The 25,984-nt window shown below is 41.9% G+C and overlaps 2 protein-coding genes across 6 annotated transcripts in view; one reads left to right on the forward strand and one right to left on the reverse strand.

Moving 5' to 3' along the window:
• mle (dosage compensation regulator mle) overlaps positions 1-2,560 on the forward strand; it is an 80,296-nt gene extending 77,736 nt beyond the window's left edge. For all 4 annotated transcript variants that reach the window (XM_070098725.1, XM_053792807.2, XM_070098724.1 and 1 more), the window contains 2 exons: positions 436-583; positions 798-2,560. In XM_070098725.1, coding sequence (XP_069954826.1) covers positions 436-583; positions 798-1,156 — 507 coding nt within the window. In that variant the 3' untranslated portion in view covers positions 1,157-2,560. The remainder of the gene's footprint in view (positions 1-435; positions 584-797) is intronic.
• Positions 1-25,984, reverse strand: part of LOC128699965 (cytochrome c oxidase subunit 6C-1) — a 49,255-nt gene that overhangs the window by 17,662 nt on the left and 5,609 nt on the right. Inside the window, exons 3-4 of one of the 2 annotated variants that reach the window (XM_053792810.2) lie at positions 24,632-24,756; positions 16,014-16,093 (exon numbers count right to left, since the gene is read on the reverse strand). In XM_053792810.2, the coding sequence (XP_053648785.1) occupies positions 24,669-24,756 (88 nt within the window). In that variant the 3' untranslated portion in view covers positions 16,014-16,093; positions 24,632-24,668. Of the gene's footprint in view, positions 1-16,013; positions 16,094-24,631; positions 24,757-25,984 lie in introns of those variants that run through there. The other variant, XM_070098726.1, reaches the window with a different exon arrangement.

Consider the following 25,984-nt stretch of genomic DNA (forward strand, 5'->3'; position numbering starts at 1 on the left):
TAGAAATGTAATGATAGTTGTTTATGGTATAAGGATCTCCTTTTTCTAAATTAAGGTTATTCTAGCAGTTTTGGGAAAGTTTTATTTTTACTTGATTTACTCTACTGTGTGCTTATAATATTTATGTGATGGTGAGCATTTTAGCTGGATTTTTTGTAATAGTTTGCTTTAGAGGCAGAAATTGAATACATTATTACTACAGTCATGGGTAGAATGTTGAACTGGTAGGGATCATAACTGCCTGGGAAAATGGAAGGCAGCATTCACATTTGAGTCAAAGAATTGGAGCAGATACAGTTTCTTGGATCAAGAACCCCTCTCCTGAGCAGAAATTGTTAAGTTCAAGGAATCAAGGCTAATTAAAGTCATTAATATTGGTTTTGTTCTCAAGGATGACTTTCTTTTCAGTACTCTGATATTTTAATTATCTTTCAGGTAATGAACTGCATTCGCCAGTTGTGCCGCATGAATGCAGGCCGCTACAACATGGAACAAATTGGTATGGGAGGTTTTAACACGCCTAGACCACCACGTCAGTTTGGTGGACCACAGATGAAGAGAATGAGGACAGATGATGGTCCAGGTAATAAAACTTGAGTTTGTATAATATAAGAAACAGCTCTTCACATTGGTGGTTAGCTTTAGTACGTACTTAAATTTTTGCAGTGGCACATTTTGTTTATCATTAATTTCAACTCAACTAAACTTGGCAGCAATTATCAGTATCAGTCTTCACATTTTGCTTTAACTGGTTCACTGAAAATATCTGAAAGCTTGTAATGTTTTTCTTTCCACAGGTGGTTTTGGAGATAGCAATGGAGGGTTCAGAGGAGGTTACAGCAACAACAGTGGGTTTGCAGGTGGTAGGGGCTATGGTCGTGGAAGCCGTGGGGGTTATGGTGGTAGCCGAGGAGGATTTGGTGGCGACCTTGGAGGTTATGGTGGTAACCGAGGAGGATATGGTGGCGACCGTGGAGGTTACGGTGGTAGCCGAGGAGGATTTGGTGGCAACCGTGGAGGTTACGGTGGTGGCCGAGGAGGATTTGGTGGTAGCCAAGGAGGATTTGGCAGTGACCGTGGAGGTTACGGTGGTAACCGAGGAGGCTTTGGGGGCAACCGTGGAGGTTTTGGGGGAGGCTTTAGTAGTGATGGTTGAGGTTTTAGTTTCATTGGAGATTATGGGGATAAAAGAGAACTTAGTAAACTAAACATTTTAGAAATAATTAGCAATCTGGAATGTATTATGGAAATTTGGTTCTTTTTCTGAATTTAATGCACTGTATTCATTTCCCTAATTACCACTTGTTTCATTTTGATTACGATTTTTTTTTTTTCTCCTCTTACATCTTTACCTAAAAGAAAGGAATAAAGGAATGTGATCACCTGTCAAGCTTTATGTAATGATTGTATGTGGCTATGAAAACTAGTGCTAAATGTGATCTAATTTATGATTGTTCACCAGTTGTGACAAGAACATTGCTGATTATATACTTAGTACAAACTTTAATACTTTAAGTTGGTAATGTAAGCTTAATTTTCACCATGTCATATTTATACAATGTGGAAATTAACTAAATAAATAGCTTACCTATACAGGTTGTTCTCTAAGCTTTATACAGGACTGTATATTGAAGGGTTATATTGAAACTAGCAAAACCTGGTACCAAAGCAGTTAGATTACAACCTTAGTTTAAAAAAATATATAAAATATTTAAAATTCAGCTAGAATTTCTGGAGTTCTACTAAATATTAATTCTTATTGTTAATTGACCTGCATGAAATTTATGAAAGCAAAATACCAGTGAAATCAGTTTTATACTGGACTGTCCTCTTGTTTGCAAACAATATTGTTGTATTACACTCAAGGAAAGCATTAAACCCATAAGTGTAATAAGGCTGCAAACAGTATTAGTGTAAGACATTCCCATTTATAATCAGAAGGAAGCACTAAACCCATAAGGATCATGCACCACCTGACTGAGGCATTCAGGTTTGAGCCAAGGCAGGGCATCAGCTTGTTTAGTATGTGGAATAAGAGTGAATCAGGTGGGGTTCAAGGAAGAAGAGGATAAGTCCACTTCCTGAGATCACAAACACCCTAAGCAGCATCATGGTGCCTCACTTGAGGTAAAATGTGAATTAAGAGGGGAAAGGAAGCTCATATTCCCTCAAAGATCTTAGCTTCACCAGTCTCAAAGCACCTTCCTTGAGGGTACCAGCAGCTCGTAAAATAGGTTTGATATAATGTAGTACTGTAGTTCAAAATGTGGAATTATTTTGCTTTATTATTATTATAATCAAGGGGGAAGCGCTAAACCCGGAGGATTATACAGCGCCTGAGGGGGGGGGATGTGGAAGGCATTCAGGCTTAATTCGGGGAACTGGAGCACAGATCCAATTCCCTAAATCAAGAGCCCCTCACCAACATCAAGGAACCTTCCTTGAGGGGAAACTTTAGATAAGCAGTACACTTTATCTTAAATCTGCATTTGGGTTTAGTGCCTGTGTATGGTTGATAATCTCATCCATTTATTTGAAAAATAAACATTAAAATTGGAAAGATTCTTTAGTTTCCTAATGAACATTTACCTGTTTATAGCTGTATAGCCCTTGTGGCTTAGCACTTCTTTTTGATTATAATAATAATACCTGTTTATAACTACAAGAGCAGACCTCATCAAGGGGGGCTCCTTGGCACAGTGAATTATTATTATAATCAAAAAGAAGTGCTAAGCCACAAGGGCTATACAGCTTGGCACAGTGAAGAGGCTCTTGGTCTGACGAATTAGACCTTTTGGTCTCCTTCCTCAAACTGAACCTAATTACCCCCCCAATTCTCCCTTCCCTATCCCATCCTCCCTTTTTTTTTTTTTCTTTCCTCTTCCCCATCCCTCCCCTATTCCTTTCCTATTTTCAGCCTTTGGGAGTCTTCCCACAGGCACTCTAGTTCCTAGGTAGGGGAAGGGTACCGGGGTCCATCCCATTCTGTTGAGGTCCTTGGCGGTAGTGTAGTTTGCCATTGAATCTGGATCGCCTGGAAGTGTCCCAATCCCTCTCCGGTCTCCTGGGGGGGGGGGTGTCTTTAGGCGACAGGTGCATATCTGGAGGCTACCTGTTGGATTCCAGGGGAAGGTGGCTGAAGGAGGTATGCTTTATGGCGGGTGTTCGGCCACCCTCTCTTTTGTCCACCGAGGTGGCTCAGCAGATGCGAGGTTGCCATCCTGGATTGCTGGTTTACTGGCATGAAGGGTAGGGTATAGCACAGGTTTCATGCCACATTTGCACTACTTGTGGTGCTGGGGTCCTTTCAGGCGTGGAGGGGTATTTACGGCCTTTTTTATTTGCCTCCTAGGAGCTATTCCTCCATGTTCCCCCCTTTTTTCTTTTTCGTTTTTTTTTTCTAAACGACAAAAGAAAGAAGTGACATAACCATGGAGTCCCAAATCCACGAACCTGCTCCCTCTGGGCCCCTTTCTGATACCGCACCCTGTTCTGACCCTGCCTCATTATTTGACCACTCTTCAGACATTCTAATGCCCCCGTACCTCTTGCTGGTACCTGTGTTTCGACTGACTTCTTTGATACGTCTGACCTCCGCTCTTTTGACTATGCTTCCGGCTTCTCCCTCTACAGTGCGGCAATTTTAGAATCGCCCGCCTGTCCAATGTCAGACCAACTCCAGTCCCACACCCAAGATCATTACCTGATGATACTACTTCGCTTCCTTCTCATTCTCAGAATAGACCAGCACATCAGGCACCCCCCTTACATGCTGTGTTTCAAACTACACAATGGTACACCCAGAGTGGTACACCCATCATCACTGTCCAGAATGCTAGCCAAGCTTGCGAGCTTTCTCTCCTTACAACTATCGATGCTATTCCTGTAACTTGAAAAACATTCCCTCAATTCTTGTAGTCGTATTGTCATTCTACCCCATACCATTGTCCAACAGAATTACCAGACGTGGCAATGACCTTCTGGAACAGCTTGAATTCCAAGATCTCCCAATCCTCAAAGTCGACACTTATGTCCTCCCTGCCTGCAAGTGCAGATGATACCTTGCTATGTAGCTCGCTTAACTTTTCACTGCCGTGAGCTTCCATCCTCTATTTATATTGCAGGACACCGTTTAAAAATTCGAAAGGCGATTCCTACACAGCAACAGTGTAGAAATTACTGGCGTTTTGGTCATCCAGCAAAATACCGCAGGTCCACGGCCAAATGCCCAGTCTGTGGTGCCGATGACCATACCAATACGTCTTGTAGTCTACCTCCCTATTGCCTTAATTGCCATGAGGCTCACTCATCTTAGTCCTGCCATTGCCAAATTTATTTAAATTAGCACCTCTTTAAGGGGGGCTCCTTGGCGTGGTGAAGAGGCTCTTGGTCTGAGGAATTAGCCCTGTCGGTCTTCTTCCTCAGACCGAACCTAATTACCCCCCATTCTCCCCTCCCCTATCCCATCCTCCCCTTTTTCCATTCCTCCTCCTCCTCCTCACCCCTCCCTTTTGCCCTTCCTCTTTTTGGCCTTTGGGATTTCTCCCACAGGCACGCTAGTTCCTAGGTAGGGGAAAGAACACCGGGGTCCATCCCATTCCGTAGAGGTTCTTGGCGGTGGCGTAGTTTGCCGTGGAATCTGGATTGCCTGGGGATGTCCCGATCCCTCTCCGGTATCCCGGAGTAGCTTTGGGTGTCTTTCGGGCGACGGGTGTATCTCTGGAAGCCACCTTTCGGATTCCGGGGGTGGTGGCCGAAGGAGGTATGCTTTGTGGCGGATATCCGGCCGCCCTCTCTTTTGTCCACCGAGGTAGCTCGGCAGATGTGAGGTTGCTATCCCGGATTGCTGGTTTACTGGCATGAAGGGTAGGGTATGGCACGGGTTCCATGCTGCATCTGCGCTACTAGCAGTGTTGAGGTCCTCTTGGGCGCGGAGGGAGATTTCCGGCCCTTTCATTCCTCCTGGGAACTATTCCTCCCCGCTCCCCCCTTTTTTTATTCTTTTTTTATTTTTTTCTTCTTTTTTTTTCTTAAAAACAAAAAGCAAAGGAGTAACCTAACCATGGCAGCCCTAGTCCATGAACCCACTACCCCCGGGCCCCTTCTTGATACCGCACCCCATTCTGACCCTGCCTTGTGTTTAGACCACTCTTCGGACACTCCTGATGCCCCTGTACCTCTTGCTGGTGCTGTTTCCTCACCCGCTTCAGGTACCGGGGCTTCGACTGACTCCTTCGATTTGTCTGAACTCCGCTCTCCTTTGACTATGCTTCCGGCTTCTCCCTCTACGGTACGGCAATTTTCGAATCGCCCGCCCATTTCACGCCGGACCAACTCCGGTCCTACTCCTAAACGCCAACGTCAATCTCCTGATGATGCTCCTTCGCTACCTTCCCATTCTACACGGAAAAGACCGACACGTCAAGCACTCCCTCTCCACGCTCAGTTTCGGACCACACAATGGACTAAATTCTTTACTTTAAGACCGACTTCTTCTTCTGCCTACCTTTCTGACCATAGTATTGGCAAAGCGCTCCTGCGTCATGTTGGTAGAGATATTTCATTTCATGCTCTCAAGAGCGGTATGCGCATCGTCACTGTCCAGAATGCTGCCCAAGCTCATGATCTTTCTCTCCTTTCGAATATCGATACTACTCCTGTCACTATTGAAAAACATCTTTCTCTCAATTCTTGTAGTGGTACTGTCATTCTGCCCCATACCATAGTCCAACAGAATTTCCAGTCATGTGGCAATGACATTTTTGAACAGCTGGAACTCCAGGATCTCCCAATCCTCAAAGTAGACACTTATGTCCTTCCTGCCCGGGGGTGGAGACGTTACCCTTGCAATGTGGCTCGTTTAACTTTTGACAGCCGAGAACTCCCGTCCTCTGTATATGTCGCGGGACATCGGTTACAAGTTCGAAAGGTGATACCTACACCGCAACAATGTAGAAATTGCTGGCATTTTGGTCACCCAGCGAAATATTGCAGATCTATGGCCGAATGCCCAGTCTGTGGTGCCGACAACCATTCTAATACATCTTGCAGTCAACCTCCATCTTGCCTTAATTGTAATGAAGCTCACCCTTCGTACTCCCGCCGTTGCCAGGTCTACTTAACCCTTTGAGGGTCGACAGGCCCTCTCCGAAACTCGTTCTCAGGGTCGGCCAAATTTAAAAAAAAAAAAATTATTTTCTCTTATGAAAAGATAGAGAATCTTTTCCCGATCATAAAGACACCAAAAGTTTGAAATTTGATAGAAAACTTACGGAATTATGCTCTCGCAAAGTTAGCGGTCTCGGCGATGTTTACGCATCGGCGATTTTGCCCACTTTGAGCCCCATTTTCGGCCAATTTCACTGTACTAGTCGACAAAAAACATGCATATTTCGCTAGAACTCCATTTTTTCTATCGAATGGGTGCAAGAAACCACCCATTTAGAAATTCAACTATCCAGTACAGTGGTCAGAATTTAGCAATTTTGCCAATTTCACACAAATTTCAAAAGATGCCAATTTCCGAATAGGGTCCAGAATAAACAAGAAAGACATTCCTGGCACTAAAATGACATTTCCTCTAGTCATTAGTCACATCTCAAGGCCCCTCTTATATTCTTTTGCTTTCCACTTTGAATTTTTATTCTCACAAAAAATATAAGATTTACTGTTATGCAGACTACTGCATTAGTGTAAAAAATGGTATAAATATTATTGGTGCACTTGTGAAAGAATATTAGACTCACCAGTTGATGTGTATTGCACGCTTGGCACGATTTGTTTACTTTTGAAGTTTGGTAAAAATCGAACATTTCTGCTACTTTGAGCTCAATTTCAAGGCACCTTTCATTGTAAAACCAGTCAAAATCATCTCAATTTCTGTAATATGTCTTCCATTCTATAAAATGAGACCAAGAAAACTAGAATACAACAATAAATACCATAGGAAAATACACTGCAAAGTTGCTGATTTATTAAAAAAAAATGGTCAAAGTTTTTTTTTTCTCATTATGCACTGTGTGCTGCAGGATTTTTTTAGACTGTGCACACTGACCACATAGACCCATTCTTTCATATGAAGGCCTACCAGCTTTCTCCCACTAGATTTGAGGCCGCTAGAATTTATGAGTACTAGTACGTCAAAAACCCCTACGCGTAAAACGTACTAGTACGACCAAAACCCTCAAAGGGTTAAATGAACGTGAAATCCGTTGCCTCAAAGAGGCAGAAGGTCTCCCTTATGCTATGGCAGTTACTCATCTCCGCCTCCAAGGGGGACTACCCCGTGTTTCTTATTCTCGTGTTTCCAAACATTCCCCCACTTCTGGGGTCCCATCTTCTGCAGCCTCCTCTGTTGTTACCCCTCCCATAGCCACTACGGCATCTAATCCTTTTGCTGTCCTTGGCTCTGACGTCCCGACTACAACTCAGTCTGTTCTCACATCTTCGCGTCCTTCCTCACAAGCCCCAGTATCGACAAGACCTCGTACGACACCTAATACCAATCGCCCCTCTACTCAGAAGTCCAAAAAATCCACATTGCTCAAATCTTCTTTGCCCCTTCCTTCCCTTCTTCCACCTCCACACTTTACCTTTCCAGTCTCTGTACCTAGTTCTTCCCCTCTCTCTGGCTCTATTACAAGTGTGGAGAGTCACCCTCCTCCTCGTACTATGCCTTCCACCCCCGTCCCCTCCCAAGTTTCTCCCTCTTCTGCCACCTCCCAGGTTTCTGCCTCTTCTGTCCCCCCCCACACTTCATCTCCAGTCCCTTACACTCTTCCCTCCCCCTCTACTTTGGCACAGTCCATTACTGTCCCAATCTTTACTCACCCTCCTCCTCCTCCTATCTCCAATATGGTCTCCCATACATCTTTGAATTCAGAAACACTTGAAGCCATTTCAGAATATATTGCAGAGACTAAACCTTCAATGGACACTGATTCACTTCCTGTTCCTTCTCTTCCCTCTCCTCCATCTTCACAACCCCATTCTTCGCAACGCTCCGTTCCTTCGCTACTTGAACGTCTTCCAATGCCACCACACGTTGACTTTTCTAACCCCTCTAGTCCGTAGGTGCCTTTACCTACAGATTCCTGATATTTTCTTCATCGCCAATCATGGCCTATTTACAATGGAATATCCGCGGCCTCAGGGGTAATCGGGGTGAGCTTCAGATGTTGCTTTCCAGGTTTTCCCCTGTTGGTGCTTGCTTACAAGAACCAAAATTACACTCGGCTGTTTTCCAACCTATCTCAGGCTATAATTTATTGTATTCTTCGGATCCTTTCTCAGATGGGACCTTTAATGAAAGTGCCCTTCTTCTACGCAATGATATTCCGTACAGTCAGCTATTTGTCCATACCTCGCTGCATTACACTGCAGCCCGTATCCACTTGAATAAGTGGTTTACAATATGTTCTTTATATCTCTCTCCTTCTCGAGCATTTTCTATCCCAGACTTTGCCTTTCTTGTTTCATCCTTACCACCACCACTTCTGTTACTTGGTGATTTTAATGCCCACCATTTCCTCTGGGGTGGTCTCATTGTGACTCACGTGGCATCCAGTTGGAGGCTTTTCTCGCCTCTCACCCCCTCCATGTTTTAAATACGGGTACTCCCACCCATTTTGATCCTCGTACTCATACTCTCTCTTGCATCGATCTATCAGTCTGCTCTTCCTCCACTGCACTAGACTTCACCTGGTCTGTTCTACCAGACTTACATGACAGCGATCATTTTCCGATCATTCTTACTTCTCCTTCCTATTCACCACCTTTCCGTAGCCCTCGCTGGCAATTTGATCGGGCAAATTGGGATCTTTACTCACACCTCACTGCTTTTAGTTAGGTTCCTTCTTCATCCTCCATTGATGAGCTCCTACACATCTTCTCGATGTCAGTTTATACCGCAGCTTCTCATTCTATACCCCAAACCTCAGGCAGGCATTCTCAGAAGTGCGTGCCTTGGTGGTCTCCTGCTTGTGCTCATGCAGTACGTTTGAAACGTGCTGCATGGGGCAGGTACCGGTACAATAGAACTGCTGAGACTTCTTGATTTTAAGCAGAAGCGTGCGATCGCTCGCCGTGTCATCCGTGAAGCTAAACGCACTTGTTGGCGAGACTATGTTTCCACCATCACCTCTGCTTCTTCTATGAGTGCAGTCTGGAAAAAAGTGAGGAAATTGAGTGGTAAATACTCTCCTGACCCGGCTCCTGTTCTATGGGTCGCTGGTGTTGATGTAGCAAACCCTCTCGACGTTGCCATTGAACTTGGCACAAATCTGGTCCGTATTTCCCGAGGGCTCCATCTATGCCCCTCGTTTCTTTCCTCAAAGTCTGCCAGAGAGTTAGTACCCTTGGACTTTTCTTCTCTCAGAGAAGAACAGTATAATGTGCCTTTTACACTTCAAGAACTGGAGGCAACGCTCTCAGCTTGCCGATCATCGGCAGCTGGGCCTGACGACATTCATATTCGTATGTTACAACATTTACATCGGTCAGCCCTTGTAGTCCTCTTACACCTCTTCAATCTTATTTGGGCACAAGGAGTTCTTCCCCAGCTGTGGAAATCTGCCATTGTTCTCCCTTTCCGCAAACCGGGTACTACAGGACATGATGCCTCCCACTATCGCCCCATCGCTCTTACTAGTGCAGTTTGCAAAGTGATGGAACGTCTCGTAAATCGACGTTTAATGTGGTATTTAGAGACACACAACAGTCTCTCCGCTAGTCAATATGGCTTTCGTAAGGGTCGTTCTACCATAGACCCCTTACTACGCTTGGATATGTATGTTCGTAATGCCTTTGCGAATAATCACTCAGTTATTGCCATATTTTTTGACCTTGAGAAGGCATATGACACAACTTGGAGATATAATATTTTGGCCCAAGCCCATTCCTTAGGCCTCCGAGGCAATCTACCATCCTTCCTTAAGAACTTTTTAACTGACAGACATTTCCGTGTTCGAGTCAATAATGTTCTTTCCCCGGACTTCGTCCAAGCTGAAGGTGTCCCTCAGGGATGTGTTCTAAGCACAACACTGTTTGTCCTTGCTATAAATGATTTGGCCTCTGTTCTTTCACCCAATATTTGGTCATCACTCTATGTTGATGACTTCGCTATTGCTTGTGCAGGCGCTGACTGTCATCTTATTGCAGTTTCTCTCCAGCATGCGGTTGACCGTGTTTCCACTTGGGCCACCACGCATGGGTTTAAATTTTCAAGTACCAAAACTCACCAAATTACTTTCACTAGACGCTCTGTTATCTCCGATCATCCTTTGTATCTCTATGGCTCCCGTATCCCCGAACGTGATACAGTCAGGTTTCTAGGCCTTCTCTTTGACCGTAGGTTATCCTGGAAACCTCACATTACCTCTCTGAAGGCAACTTGTCACAGCCGGCTAAACCTTCTTAAAACCCTTGCTCATCTTTCCTGGGGAGCTGATCGTCGAACTCTGCTTCGCCTACATTCAGCCCTCGTTTTATCGAAACTCGATTATGGTGACCAGATTTATTCCGCGGCCTCTCCTGCTACTCTCTCTAGCCTTAACTCTATCCATCACCAAGGATTACGTTTGTGCCTTGGTGCTTTTCGCTCTTCCCCTGTTGAGAGCCTCTATACAGAAGCGAATGTTCCATCCTTGTCTGATCGCCGTGATGCCCATTGCCTTCGCTACTATGTACGCTCTCACGATCTACACAATCCTTCCATTTATAGAATGGTCACCAATATTAGTAGACATTCTTTATTCGTTCGCCGCCCGTTTGCTCCGTCCCTTTTCTCTTCGCCTACATTCACTCTTGTCTTCCCTTCAGTTACCGCCTTTATATGTTCATGTAGCATCTCACTTTTCCCTACCCCCCTGGGAAGTTCCAGCTGTTCGGGTCTGTTCTTTCTCACTCCCTTGCTCGAAAGCTCAACTGCCTACGGTGGCTTCCCGCTCTCTTTTTCTTGATCACTTCCACTCCCATTCTCATGCCACCGCTGTGTACACAGATGGCTCTAAGTCTTCAGACGGCGTCGGATTCGCAGCAGTGTTTCCGGACAGCATCGTGCGGGGGCATTTACTATCTTCAGCTAGCATTTTTACTGCTGAACTGTATGCCATTCTTGCAGCACTTATTCGTATCGCATCTATGCCTGTGTCATCATTTGTAGTCGTCTCAGACTCCCTTAGTGCTCTACAGGCTATACGAAAATTTGATACATCTCATCCCCTAGTTCTCCGTATCCAACTTTGGCTACGCCATATCTCTACCAAACAAAGATATTGTTTTTTGTTGGGTCCCTGGTCATGTCGACATACAGGGCAATGAACAGGCAGACACTGCTGCGCGGTCAGCAGTACATGACCTACCAATTTCCTATCGAGGTGTTCCATTTCTGGACTATTTTGCTGCAATAGCTACCCACCTTCGCACCCGTTGGCAACAACGTTGGTCAACTCTGCTCGGTAACAAACTTCATTCTATTAAACCGAGCATAGGTTACTGGCCGTCTTCTTGTCATCAGTGCCGAGGTTGGGAGACACTCTCTCCCACCTTCGCATTGGCCACACTCGTCTTACTCACTGGTATCTCATGGAGAGGCACCCTGTTCCCCTCTGTGAGCAGTGTCAAGTTCCAGTATCGATTAGCCACATTCTGTTAGACTGCCCTCTCTATCAACGAGCACGCAGAATTTACCTCCAACGTCGTCTTCGTTCTACTACTCTCTCTTTACCTTCCCTTCTTGCTGATGGACCCTCCTTTAATCCTGACTCTCTCATTGACTTCTTGACAACGACTGATTTACTCCACAACCTCTGATGATACTTTTCGCACTCCCCTCAACCCTTTCTAGTTCAGTCTCTTGCTGCCCTTTACCCTTTCACCATCCACTACCCCGCTGTCATCCGTAACCTATTACTCATCCATCTCCCTTTTGCCACCTGATGCCCTCGCTTCCTTCCTGCCCTGCAGCGCTGTATAGTCCTTGTGGCTTAGCACTTCTTTTTGATTATAATAATAATAATAATTTAAATTAGCATGAAATCTGCTGTCTCAAAGAGGCAGAAGGCCTCCCATATGCTATGGCAGTCTCATCTATGCCTCCAAGGTTGACTTACCTTTATTTCTTATTCTCAAGTTACTAAACATCCCCCAACTTCCGCAGCCTCCTCTGTGCTCACCGCTTCCACAGTCACCCCCCCCCCCATCTCTAATTCTTTTGTTGTCCTGGACTCAGAGGTCCCTACCTCGGCACCTTATTCTGTTCTCACCTCTTCCTCTTCTCACTTGCACGTTTGTGTGTCTAGAAGACCTCGTACAACACCTACTCCCCATCGCCCCTCTCCTTCTCTGAAGTCCAAAACATTCCCATTGTTAAAATCTCCTCTAACCCCTCCTTCCCTTCTACAATCTGCACATTTTTCCTTCCCAGTCTCTGTACCCGGTTCTTTACCGCTAAGTGGCTCTTTTACGAGTGTGGAGGTTCATCCTCCTCGTACAGTACCTTCCTGTCCCCTCCCAAGTTTCCTCTTCTGCCCCCTCCCAGGTCGCCTCCTCTCCTTTCCCCTCCCAAGCTTCTTCCCCAGTTCCTCTTATCCTTTCATCCCCCCCTATGTCACCCCGATCTTTACTCACCCTCCTCCTTCCATCTCCAATATTGTACCACATACGTCCTTGTCCTCTGAAACACTTGAAGCTATCTCAGGATATACTGAGGAGACTAGACCATTGATACACACTGATCTACCTCCTGTTCCTCCTCTTCATTCTTCTCCATCTGCACAACTCCTTTCTTCACAATGTACCAATCCTTTGCTGCTTAAAGTTTTCCACTGCCTCCACATGTGAACTTTCCTAACCCTACTAGTCCGTAGATAGCTCTACCTTCAGATTTCTTGTATCTTTCTCTTCACAAATCATGGCTTATTTACATCTGTGGCCTCAAAGGTAACCAGGGTGAGCTTCCGGTGTTGCTTTCCCAGTTTTCCCTTGTTTATGTTTACAAGAAAACCTAAATTATGCTCCGCTGTTATCCATCCCATCTCGGGCTGTGATTTATTATACAGTATTCATCAGATCCTTTTCTGATGGATCCTTTAATGAAAGTGGACTTCTTATACGTGCAGGTATTCCATACTGTCAGCTCTTCGTTCATACTTCGCTGCAGTACACTGCAACCCGTATCCACTTGAACAAGTGGTATACAATCTGTTGTTTGTATCTCTCTCCTTGGGCATTATCTATCCCAGATGTTGCATTTCTGGTTTCTTCCTTAACACCACCACTTCTGTTACTTGGCGATTTCAATGCCCACCATGTTTTAAATACCGGTGCTCCCACCCATTTTGATCTTCATACTCATTCTCTCTTGCATCGATCTCTGTCTGCTCTTTCTCAACTGTACTAGACTTCGCCTGATCTGTTCTCCTGGACTTGCGTGACAGCGATCATTTTTCAATCATCCTTATTTCTCCTTCATATTCACCAGCTCCTCATAGCCCATGCTGGCAATTTGACCGAGCAAACTGAGACCTTTACTCGCATCTAACTGTGGTCAGCCCATCAATCTTGAAAAGATTGATGGACTGACCACATCAACTCAAGGCTGAGGGACTGATTACCTCAAACTCCTCCTGTTCTTCACCATTCTCCTTTGTATGGACTGACGAAGCCACTGTGTGGCAAAACGTTTCCTCAAAGATACCCAAGAGTTGCACATGTGTCTAATTTATCAACGTGTCGGTTCTCTGAATCATTCATCTACAAGATGCCAGGTCCGGCCTGGTTTTGTTTTTAGTTTAAAAACCCTGTCCTGGGCAGTAAGAGGGTACCTACCCACAACAGCCTGGTAAGCAGTCATATCAGAGTTTTCCACTGAACTGTGAATGGTAACTTTAGTGTACTATCATCTACATCAGTTACATACTTGTTTCATGGGAGTTACTCCATTGGAATCACGATCACCATTTCCGGTCCATTTCATGTTAGCTTGCGTCACTTTGATGTTACCAGGTCAAACAGGCTTAATAAGAATATACTGTATCTGTACAGTATTTTGGGTAGAGAAGTCGGCCAATATATCGGTAATCCTCACGCATACATTTTTGTTTTTATGAAGTACTATGCAGAAAACAGTGTGGTTTTGCAAACCATCCTTTTTATTTAACCACCGCAGACAAGCAATACATTTAGGACATGTAACAGCTCTTCAGTATTACATAAAACTAGTTTTTTTTTTTTTTATGCTGGTCCAATGATTTCAAGGAATGATTTCCATCAGCCACTTCATGGCAAGGAATGATTCTCACCAGCTACTTCATGGCAATCAAGTTAGCCCAAGAGGGCATCTTCCCTACTGTTTTTAGAAACAATTTGAATCTTTTCTTGGGTAACATTTAATGTTTATCATGATCATAATTTAGGAGCCTTGTGGCTTTGTTCAGCATCACTGACTGGTTCAACATAGGAAAACTTTTTCCCAAGCCAATTCCACTGGTCTAGTAGCTAAAGCAACTAGGGATTATTACGGTATTATATTCATGGAGAAATATTTAGCATTTAAGGGTCATACAGCACCAAGGAAAAGAGAGTGAGGGTAATCTGGTTTGATTCAAGGAAGGGGAAGGTACCTATGCTTCAAGAGCCATCACTAATATTAAGGCACCCTCTTGAAAGGGGTTTCCTTGTTAGCCCTTTCAGGGTCCAAGGCCCAAATCTGAAGTGGTGCCCCAGTGTCCAAGAATTTTCAAAAAAAAAATTAGTTATTTTTTCTTATGAAATGGTAGAGAATCTTTTTGTGAAGGTAATAAAACAAAAAGTACAAAATATGATGGAAAATTGACGAAATTATGCTCTCGCGAATTTTGATGTGTCAGTGATATTTACAAATCGGCGATTTTGCCGACTTTGACTCCCATTTTAGGCCAATTATATTATTCCAGTCAACCAAATTCTTAGCTATTTCACTAGTATTACTTCTATTCTATCGACTGAGCACAAGAATTCGCCAAGTCAACTGTTTCAACTACAAATTAAAGATCAGAAATTGTTAATTTGGCCAATTTAACACAAAGTTCAAAATATTCCAATTTCAAAATAGGGTCCAGAATAAACAATGTAGGTATTCCTGGAACTAAACTAACATTTCCTCTGTTCATTAGTTACGTTTTGAGGCTTTACAAATAAATTTAATTTTGATTTTTTATTCACATAATGAATTTTTATTCACACCAAAAATAGAAGATTTACTGTTATGCAATACTGTAATAATTGTATAAATATCATCACCATATTTGTGAATGCATATTAGACCCACCAGCGGGTGTGTATTAGATGTGTGAGGTCGTTTGTTTACTCTTGAATATCGGCAAAAATTTAACATTTCTGCTACTTTGAGCTCAGTTTCAAGCCATTTCCAGTGCTAAAACCAATCAAAATCATCTCTATTTCTGTAATATGTCTTCCATTCTATCAAATGAGACCAAGAAATCGCAAAAAGAACTATAAAAAACATACGAAAAAACACTGCAAAGTCGCTGTTTTAATTGAAAAATCATGATTTCAGTTTTTTTTCTCTTATTATACACAGTGTGCTGCAGGATCTGTTTTATGTGGTGCACACATACCACATAGATGTATTCTCTCATATCTAGGCCCAAATGTACCACTCACAGTTTATCAGAGTGAGCTGAGCTCATGACGTAGATCTACGGTTTGGACCCTGAATGTAAAGCCGTAGATCTATGGGACGGACCCTGAAAGGGTTAAGCTCTTTCAAAGATGCTTCCATATTTCTATTTTATCATCAAAAAGTCTTACTTTTTGCCAGTTTGTTGATTCTCAACAATTTTCATAGGTACTCTGGTACTTCTACATTTTTTTTTATACTTCAAATATTTGACAATACCTGTAGTTTAACATTGTATGGGGAGGAGGGAAAGGTTAATAAGCTACAGACCTGACAAGTACTAATACAGAAATCAACTGACAGTATTTAGTAAACTCAAGAAAATAAAAGATACTTAGTTTTCATAGTATAATTTACATTCTATACACAGCATTTGTACAGTAAACACAATTGTCCATCAGTGTTACACACAACCTGAAAAAAAAAAAATTAGCTATTAGTTTAATGAATGATAATATACTGCACTACATTTACTTTACATAGAAAAGGCACAAACAGTAAAAGAGCCCAGCTTTCTTATCAAAGCAATTTGCTGAGGTTTAACAATCTAGCTACCAGCACCTCTAATTCAGAAAGATTATTTCACCAACCCAAGGCAAACACTAGGATACAGTTATTAGAAAATATTTTGGTCCTGTGGCCTTGATCACTTCTAACATAAAAGGACCAAAAATGACAGCAGGTACAGGTATAATAGTGAGGTGTGAGATATGTAGTAACCTGATGAAAGAAAGCAAGCAAAGTTTCTTAAGTAGGCATCTTAACCCTTTGACTGTCGTGGCCGTATATATACGTCTTACGAGGTACCGTATTTGACATATATATACTCATAAATTCTAGCGGCTTCAAATCAAGCAGGAGAAAGCTGGTAGGCCCACATGTGAGAGAATGGGTCTGTGTGGTCAGTGTGCACCATATAAAAAAAATCCTGGAGCACGCAGTGCATAATGAGGAAAAAAAAAACTGACCGTTTTTTTTAATTAAAATGCCAACTTTGTGGTCTATTTTCGTATAGTATTTATGGTTGTATTCTCGTTTTCTTGGTCTCATTTGATAGAGTGGAAAACATATAGAAATGGAGGTGATTTTGATTGATTTTACTATAAAAAGAACCTGGAAATGGAGCTCAAAGTAGGGGAAATGTTTAATTTTTGCCAATGTTCAAAAGTAAACAAATGATGTCATTGTCTAATAAATGTCCAACTAGCCATTCTAATATGCAGTCATGAATGAGTTAATGTTATTTATACAATTATTACAGTATTGCAGTAGTCTGCATAATAGTAAGTCTTCCATTTTTTGTTTGAATAAAAATTCTAAATAGAAAGCAAGAGTAATATCAGAGGGGCCTGGAGACATGACTGATGAACAAAGAAAATGTTATTTTAGAGCCAGGAATGCCTGCATTGTTCATTCTGGACCTTATTTTGAAATAGTCATATTTTTTAATTTTCGTGAAATTGGCCAAATTGCAAATTTCTGACCACATTATTGGGTAGTTGAAATCGGTAAATGGGCAGTTTCTTGTACTCAATTGATAGAAAAAATGGAGTTCTAAAGAAATAGCTATGAGTTTGGTCGACTGGAACAAGGGAATTAGCCGAAAATAGGGCTCAAAGTGGGCGAAATCGCCGATTTGTAAATATCGCCGAGGTCGCTAACTTCGCGAGAGCATAATTCCGTCAGTTTTCCATCAAATTTCGTTTTTTTGATGTCATTACAATCGGGAAAAGATTCTCTATCATTTCACAAATATTTTTTTTTTTTTTTTGAAACTTTGCGACACCAGGAGACACCTCAGGATTGGAGGTTGCGACAGTCAAGGGGTTAAGGAAGGATAAGACTACAGTAAAAACTTGTTGTGAAAACCAAACTTTGAGAAGCGAAAAGGATTGGGAGGAAACTTGATCCTAAACAGAATGACATGCAAAGAAAGCAATTAACAAAATATACAGTAGAGCCCAATGTTACAATGTTCTAGTTCACAATGTTCCTCATTTACAATATTCTGGCATTTAGAACCAATAAATTATTAAGACACACTGATCTGCAGTTACAAACATAGCAAATACTGTATTTTACTAATAAGTTGACTGATGCCCAAATCTCCGTCAGGGGATCAGTGATGGTGCTGTAGATCTACACAAAATGGATTTCTCAAATTTGCCAAGTAGCAAATTTTGACCAAGACAAGAGAGAATGGGTCTGTGGTGGATGTGAGAAGTATATAAAAAAATCCTTCCCCAAACAGTACATGATGGGAACAGCTAGCCTGCACTCACATTTAAGTTAAAATAGACAGGTATTTTTTTTTTTAACTAGAATGGTTTTCTTATTTTATTAGTTATTTCTTGATGCTAATAGTAAAATAGAGAAGTTCAAAACTACAGACAACGTGAAATAGGCATCAAACTGGCGTAAAATCAAGTACGAGAAATTTTCCTGAAGGGCAGGGGCCCCTCAATTCCTCTCCAGTCTGTTGTATGGATGGTCTAAACCATGATGAAGCATTCTTGATTATGACTTAAGAAATCGTAATGAGACTCTATGACCGCGGGTTCAATCCCGGCCGGGGGTATGGTTCATTCTTGATTATGGTTTATTAACCAAGAAATAGGGATAAAACATTTGATTTTTTAGTGTGGATTCAAAATGGAGGGCAAGTTACATAGAAGCCTAGGAACATTATTAATGAACAAAGGGAAGGTTGCCTTAGTGGTTGGAATGCTACAATTTTTGTTTTCAAATTGTACATTTTTAAAAATAATGTTAAAATTGTTCAAATTACCAACTTCTGGGTTTGTAACTCTCACTGTCTGTCATGTAGATCTGTTATTGACATAGGGCGAGTCACGTAGATCTATGTCACGTGCAGTGCACACAGTATAAAAAAAATCCTGCCTCACATGGTGCATGATGGCAAAATCAAACCTCCTACCTGGAGGGTGTTTTGGGAAACAATGCCCCTGCAGCCTGGGCCATGACCAGGCCTCTTGGCAATGTTTTTGGTTTAAAACAGCAAATTTTGGGTGTTTTCTATGGTAGATTTTATGGTTATATTGACAGTTTCTTGCTGTCTTTTAACAGAGTGGAAATATTCTATTTTTGCCAATTTTCCTAAGGATGAGTACAGAGCCCCCTTACTTCCCTTGGTCTGTTTCATGGGTTTTTACTAGGTCTGATTCAATGATTGGGACACTATAAACCATGACCATTCATTCCTGAATATATTTTATCCACGAAATGGGATAAATATTCAAATTTTTGTGTAATGATGAATTCAAAGTTGAAGGCAAGTGTGATTAATAAAAAGAGTAAGTATTGATTTAGTGTGAGAAATGTCTGCAGTGGTTTTTTTTTTTTTTTTTTTTTTTTTTTGATAGCCAAATGGGTGGATTCTGGTGCTCAATCAATAGAATGAGTCTTATAGCAAAATAGATAAGAATTTGGTCAAACTGAGCAATGGAATTGGCTTAAAATAGGGCTCAAAGTGGGCAAAACCTCCTATGCATAAACTGCACCCACACCACCAACCTTGTGCCTGAATAATTCCATAAATAACAAAAGGCACAATACACAAATAACCCACACATAGATGAGCTTACGACAACATTTCAGTCCGACTTGAATCATTTACAAAGTCACACTAAGAGAAAGGAGAGAGTATATATAGGCCAGCAGAAAGAAAGAAAGAAAGAAAAAAAATGATGATGATGATGATGACAATGATGATGATGATGATGATTGATGATGATTGATGATGATGATTGATGATGATTATTATTATTATTATTATTATTACAAAAAAAGTTATTTTTTAAGATGGTAGGTTTACTCATTTTGTAATAAAGAGTTCGGGATACATAAATACACATTAAAATAAATGAATCTTTAATATTATATAAAACACACAATCTTTGGTCTAGAGGTATTTAAAATATATATACATGTTACAATAATAAATTATTAGCATCTTAAATTATTAATAAATTATTAAATTATTAGCATCGGTGGGAGACGGCCGACTTGTTGGGGAAAAAAAAAAAAAAAAAAAAAAAATATCTATGCTAAAATAATAAATTATACGTAACATTTACAATAATAAATTAGTCAACTCTGTGTCTCACGACACCTTAATGACGCTCCGTGTCTCACACGACACTTATCCATGGTGTGTTGTGACGCTCCCTCTCAACTGTGTCACTTGACACCCTTTCCTCCGTGTAATGACGCTCCTGCTCAACCGTGTCCACTAGACACCCTTTTCTGTGTCACACGACACTCCTACTCTCCGTGTCACACGACACCCTTTTCTCTGCGTCATACACAATATCTCTACTGTGTCACTCTTGACACCCTTGTCTCTGCGTCGCACACTATCACCTACAGCGTCTTTCTCGAGGCCAGTCACATGACACTATTCAATGTACACTACAACCAGGCCATCTTCAGTGTCACACAACACCCTTTTCTTCTCAGTGTTCCACTCCATCATACTTCCCTAAGTGTCACACTACGGTCCTAACCCAGTTCAGTGTAACACTCCAACCTTTTCTTCATGTAATGTCCCACTAAAACAGCATCAGGTGACTCCGGCCCACAGTTGACCAGCGTAGGCGGTGAGTCCGCAGACATCACCGGTAGTCCTGTAAATACTCTCCAAGGCTGGTAGAAGTACACCGTAAGATAGTCTGGCAAGTACTATCTACCGCCTTCAAGACCAATTGACACACCGCAAGTAGGTTCGGTTAATCCTGCTTGCAGAACACCATGCTGCAAGCTCACTGAATGCGGCCGTCAAGTAACTGAGGCCAACAGACTCGGTGAGCTGCGGTGAGCGCTTCTTCTAAAATCAGTAGAAGCCAGAAGAATACCAAATGATGGGCAGGAGAATACTCTCTACTGCCAGTAGATCTATACTGTAAGGTGTTCTGGTAATTACTGCTGCGGTGCATACCGTGAGGTGCTCAGGTACTTACTGCTCTAAGGCCAGTAGATGTGTACCGTGAGGTGTTTAGGTACGTACTGCTTCTAAGGCCGGCTCAGCAGTCCCCACAATGGGTTTGATGACGTACCCAGTGGTACTGCCGGTCGGCAGGTTAACCATTTAACCACTAGTTTGGTAGGGGGCCGCAACAATGGGTGGTGGTGGTGGTAGTATGGTGGTGGTGGTATGGTGGTGGTGGTATGGTGGTGGTGGTATGGTGGTGGTGGTGGTATGGTGGTGGTGGTGGTATGGTGGTGGTGGTGGTGGTATGGTGGTGGTGGTGGTGGTATGGTGGTGGTGGTGGTATGGTGGTGGTGGTGGTATGGTGGTGGTATGGTGGTGGTGGTGGTATGGTGGTGGTGGTGGTATGGTGGTGGTGGTGGTATGGTGGTGGTGGTGGTATGGTGGTGGTATGGTGGTGGTATGGTGGTGGTGGTATGGTGGTGGTGGTGTGGTGGTGGTGGTATGGTGGTGGTATGGTGGTGGTGTGGTGGTGGTATGGTGGTGGTATGGTGGTGGTATGGTGGTGGTGTGGTGGTGGTATGGTGGTGGTGTGGTGGTGGTGGTGGTGGTATGGTGGTGGTGGTGGTGGTGGTGGTGGTATGGTGGTGGTGGTGGTGGTGGTGTGGTGGTGGTGGTGGTGTGGTGGTGGTGGTGGTATGGTGGTGGTGGTGGTATGGTGGTGGTGGTGGTGGTATGGTGGTGGTGGTATGGTGGTGGTGGTGGTATGGTGGTGGTGGTATGGTGGTGGTGGTGGTATGGTGGTGGTATGGTGGAGGTGGTATGGTGGTATGGTGGAGGTGGTATGGTGGTCGTGGCGGTGGTATGGTGGTGGTGGTGGTGGTATGGTGGTGGTGGTATGGTGGTCGTGGTATGGTGGTCATGGTGGTGGTGGTATGGTGGTGGTGGTGGTGGTGGTATGGTGGTGGTGGTGGTATGGTGGTGGTATGGTGGTATGGTGGTGGTATGGTGGTATGGTGGTGGTATGGTGGTGGTGGTGGTATGGTGGTGGTATGGTGGTGGTGGTCGTATGGTGGTGGTGGTGGTATGGTGGTGGTGGTGGTATGGTGGTGGTGGTGGTAGTGGTATGGTGGTGGTGGTGGTGGTGGTGGTGGTATGGTGGTGGTATGGTGGTCGTATGGTGGTGGTATAGTAGTAGTATAGTAGTAGTCTAGTAGTAGTAGTAGTAAAAAGCTCAGTGCTTCAAGGCATGGTCCTGGCACCTTTACTGTTTTTTATCCTCAATGTTGACAAAAACTCACTACAGTTTGCAGAGGATGCTAAAATAAGCATGAAAATCACGTCAGTAGAGGACAAAAAACTGCAAGACGTAAACAGTCCTCCAGTGAGTAGCGGAGAGTAACGTGACATTCATCAGTAACAAGTACCAACTATTTAACCCTTTGACTGTCGCGGCCGTATATATACGTTTTACGAGGTACCGTGTTTGACGTATATATACTCATAAATTCTAGCGGCTTCAAATCAAGCAGGAGAAAGCTGGTAGGCCCACATGTGAGAGAATGGGTCTGTGTGGTCAGTGTGCACCATATAAAAAAAATCCTGGAGCACGCAGTGCATAATGAGAAAAAAAAACTCCAACCGTTTTTTTTAATTAAAATGCCGACTTTGTGGTCTATTTTCGTATAGTATTTATGGTTGTATTCTCGTTTTCTTGGACTCATTTGATAGAATGGAAAACATATTATAGAAATAGAGGTGATTTTGATTGATTTTACTATAAAAAAAACCTAGAAATGGAGTTCAAAGTAGGGGAAATGTTTGATTTTTGCTAATGTTCAAAAGTAAACAAATGATGCCATTGTCCAATAAATGTCCAACTAGCCATTCTAATATGCAGTCATGAATGGGTTGATGTTATTTATACAATTATTACAGTATTGCAGTAGTCTGCATAATAGTAAGTCTTCTATTTTTTGTTTGAATAAAAATTCAAAACAGAAAGCAAGAGTAATATCAGAGTGGCCTGGAGACGTGACTGATGAACAAAGAAAATGTTATTTTAGAGCCAGGAATGTCTGCATTGTTCATTCTGGATCTTATTTTGAAATTGTCATATTTTTTAGTTTTCGTGAAATTGGCCAAATTGCAAATTTCTGACCACATTATTAGGTAGTTGAAATCGGTAAATGGGCAGTTTCTTGTACTCAATTGATAGAAAAAAATGGAGTTCTAAAGAAATAGCTATGAGTTTGGGCAACTGGAACAACAGAATTAGCCGAAAATAGAGCTCAAAGTGGGCGAAATCGCCGATTTGTAAACAGCGCCGAGGTCGCTAACTTCGCGAGAGCATAATTCCGTCAGTTTTCCATCAAATTTCGTTTTTTTGGTGTCATTACAATAGGGAAAAGATTCTCTATCATTTCATAATTTTTTTTTTTTTTTTTTTTTTAATTTTGCGACACCAGGAGACACCTCAGGATTCGGGTTGCGACAGTCAAGGGGTTAAATATGGAAAGAATGAAGGACTCAAGAAAGACACTGAATACAAAATGCAAGATCACCAAACAGAACAAAAGGAACACGAGAGATCTGGGTATATGAATCTCGGTTGACCTTTCAAAAAAATATTAAATTGATATATCGTGAAAGCCAGGAAGATGACGGGGTTGACGAGAACTTCCAAACCAAGGGAAATAGCATCAATGGTGACACTGAACAATGCTCTGGCTTAGAGCACTGTTCAGTGTTGCCAGCTCCTTTCAGGGCAGTAGCTATATTAGAACTGGAACAGGTAGAGATCATTTACAGCTTACATAGATCCAATAAAGCATTTAAATTACTGGGAACATTTCAAAGTCCTAAACATGTACTCACTAGAGCAAGTATACGTTTAGGAAGGTGTTCGAGGGTCTGGTCCCAAATCAACACACTGCCATAACATACTGGAGTGAAAGAAATGGAAGATGTGTAAAATAAACCCAATGAAAAACAGGGGCACTGAGCACAATAAGAGGAACATTTTTATCAACATCCATGGTCCTAGACTGTTTCCACACTACCACATATCTGGAATATTGTAGAAGTTTTCAAGAGGAAATTGGATATGTGGCTCCACTAAGTGCCAGATCAACCAGGCTGTGATGGATATGTAGACCAGCAGGCCAATGGCAGAAACAGCCTGGTTTTATCAGGCAAGCACCAGACAAGCCCAGCCAAGGGCTGGGCTGCAAGAGTAAGAAAACTCTAAAGCCTTCAAAGGTACATCAAAGGAATGGGTGAAGCTCTGAACAGTGGGCACTCATGCCACATATACACACAATTATCCTCATCACTACCTTCCCACAGCCTATGTTCAGGAGCACTAACCCTAAGTATAACTGAGGAAGTGGATAACAGTGAGAGAGTAGTGAGTATATGTAGTGTCTCACATTAGAGGGTAGACAGCAGCAACAGCCAACAAGTGCAAATAAAGCCCAGCTTTGCTACCAAGTGTATTTCCTAAAGCTGGACACAATACAAGAGACGATGGGAGCGAATAAGAGCAAGAAAGAGGGAGGCAGTCTAGCTGCTACTGACCCCTGCACATCTATTTTGTTAAACAGTACAGTATACATTATATCTGTGGAAGGCACCAATATTATTTCCCATGTGACAAATTTTTTAAAGAATTTTTTTATGATTTGAAAGAGCATATTTTTCTGAATACAACTAAAAAATGAAATCAGAAGAAAACTTAAGGTTTTATTGACATTGGAAAATAAAAATCACTCATCAGCACCAATGGTATATATATGCATAGCTAATTTTTTTCCTATTTACTTACCCTAAATTATGATATAATACTGTAATTCTGTAACTGACTTTCAGTGTCTAACAATATGTATACTAATTTCTCATATTAGATGCTTTCCAAGGTGTTTTATTACCCAAAACAAGGAAAACACAAAGTACAAAAAAAAAAAAAAATCCATTAAGTACAACAAATCAGTAATAAATCTTACCTGGAATTGAAAAAGATGCTATTTTGCTTAAGTCATATTACTCTTCTACTTCTCCATCTGGCTTACAGGAGGTGAACAAACCAAGATTCCTGATACGGTCAAACTCAGCCTGAGCATCATAATTCCTGAAATACAATATACAATACTGTATATGATCTGTGAAGTTTAATATGTGCATGGAAAAGCGGCAAAAACAAATTTTAATATCAGCAACACATTTGCCCATAAAGCCATCCACTATATACAGCTGTAAATTTCTCTATATTAATGAAAGTTAAATTACTTTATCTTATTTTCCTTAACATAATATGATCTTAATTACATAATAGATCATGTTGAACTTTTTAATACTAAACCTTCCATTGTTGAACACAGAACACTTCATATTTTTACTTAATGGACAAACTAGCTCAGTCATTAAATCTGCAAAGCTACTGAAATTGTTTCCATTGAGGGAAACTGGGTTTCTAGATAAGGCTTAAAGAGATGCACACCCCTTCAGTTGAATTAGTGAGATGGCATTAGATCAAACTATAATAATAATAAATTCCTTTCTTTTCTGCAATACGTACACAGGTAAGGTAGTTTACGTTTTTATTTGTAACACATTGGCCATCTCCCACCGAGGCAGGGCGACCCGAAAAAGAGGAAAAACTCATCATTATTCACTCCATCACCGTCTTGTCAGAGGCATGCCTAAACTACAGTTAACCCCTTGACTGTCGCAACCCCAAATCCTGAGGTGTCTCCTGGTGTTTCAGAAAAAAAAAAAAATCTTATGAAATGATAGAGAATTTTTTCCTGATTGTAATGACACCAAAAGAACAAAATTTGATGGAAAACTGACGGAATTACGCTCTCACGAAGTTAGCAACCGCTGTGATATTCACAAATCAACGATTTCGCCCACTTTGAGCCCTATTTTCGGCTAATTCCTTTGTTCCAGTCGACCAAACTCATAGCTATTTCTTTAGAACTCCATTTTTTCTATCGACTGAGTACAAGAAACTGCCCATTTACCGATTTCAACTACCCAGTAATGTGGTCAGAAATTTGCAATTTGGCCAATTTCATGAAAATTAAAAAATACGACAATTTCAAAATAGGGTCCAGAATAAACAATGCAGACATTCCTGGCTCTAAAATAACATTTTCTTTGTTCATCAGTCATGTCTCCAGGCCCCTCTGATATTACTGTTGCTTTCTATTTTGAATTTTTATTCAAACAAAAAATAGAAGATTTACTGTTATGCAGACTACTGCAATATTGTAATAGTTGTATAAATTTCAACCCATTCATGACTGCATATTAGAATGGCTACTTGGACATTTATTGGAAAATGATATTTGTTT

Source organism: Cherax quadricarinatus, chromosome 64, assembly GCF_038502225.1.
Source record: "Cherax quadricarinatus isolate ZL_2023a chromosome 64, ASM3850222v1, whole genome shotgun sequence".
Lineage (NCBI taxonomy): Eukaryota > Metazoa > Arthropoda > Malacostraca > Decapoda > Parastacidae > Cherax > Cherax quadricarinatus.